The 521-nt window shown below is 78.5% G+C and overlaps 1 protein-coding gene across 1 annotated transcript in view; it reads left to right on the top strand.

Annotated features, from left to right (window-relative positions):
- CABLES1 (Cdk5 and Abl enzyme substrate 1) overlaps nucleotides 1–521 on the top strand; it is a 75,138-nt gene that overhangs the window by 1,232 nt on the left and 73,385 nt on the right. The window contains exon 2 of the mRNA XM_027675913.1: nucleotides 9–452. Coding sequence (XP_027531714.1) covers nucleotides 9–452 — 444 coding nt within the window. The remainder of the gene's footprint in view (nucleotides 1–8; nucleotides 453–521) is intronic.

Genomic DNA, 521 nt, shown 5'->3' with positions numbered 1-521 from the left:
TGCCCCAGGAAAGCGCCGCAGCCGCCGCCGCAGCCGCCGCCGCCGGCGCGCAGCGACCCCCGGCGCAGGCAGGCCGCGCTCTCTTTCCTCACCAGCATCTCCCTCGACGGGCGGCCCCCGCCGCCGGGCAACGACGGCCCCGCCGCCCGACCCCGCCAGGCGCCGCTGCTTCCGCCGCCGCCGCGGCTGGGCAGCCCCCCGGCGGCGTCCGCAGAGCCCCCGGAGGAGGAGGAAGACGAGGAGGAGGAGGAGGACGCCTTCGCCGCCGTGCAGGTGCCGCCCGCCGCCTTCCTGGGAGCCGCGGCGGCGGGCAGCCGCGGCCGCCTCAACTCTTTCACGGCGGGGGTGCTCCCGGCACCCTTCGGCCGCACCAGCCCCCAGGGCATCGCTGGCGGCAGCGGAGAGCTGGGGCAGCCCGGCCCCGCCGCCGCCTTCGAGCTGCAGCGATCCCGGTAAGCCGCGCCGCGGGGATGAGGGATGCGAGGATGAGGGATGCGCGGGATGCGAGGATGAGGGATGCG

This window comes from Neopelma chrysocephalum, unplaced genomic scaffold (assembly GCF_003984885.1).
Source record: "Neopelma chrysocephalum unplaced genomic scaffold, ASM398488v2 Primary Assembly neopelma1_22, whole genome shotgun sequence".
In the NCBI taxonomy this organism is placed as follows: domain Eukaryota; kingdom Metazoa; phylum Chordata; class Aves; order Passeriformes; family Pipridae; genus Neopelma; species Neopelma chrysocephalum.
This window is presented reverse-complemented; position numbering and strand designations above follow the sequence as displayed.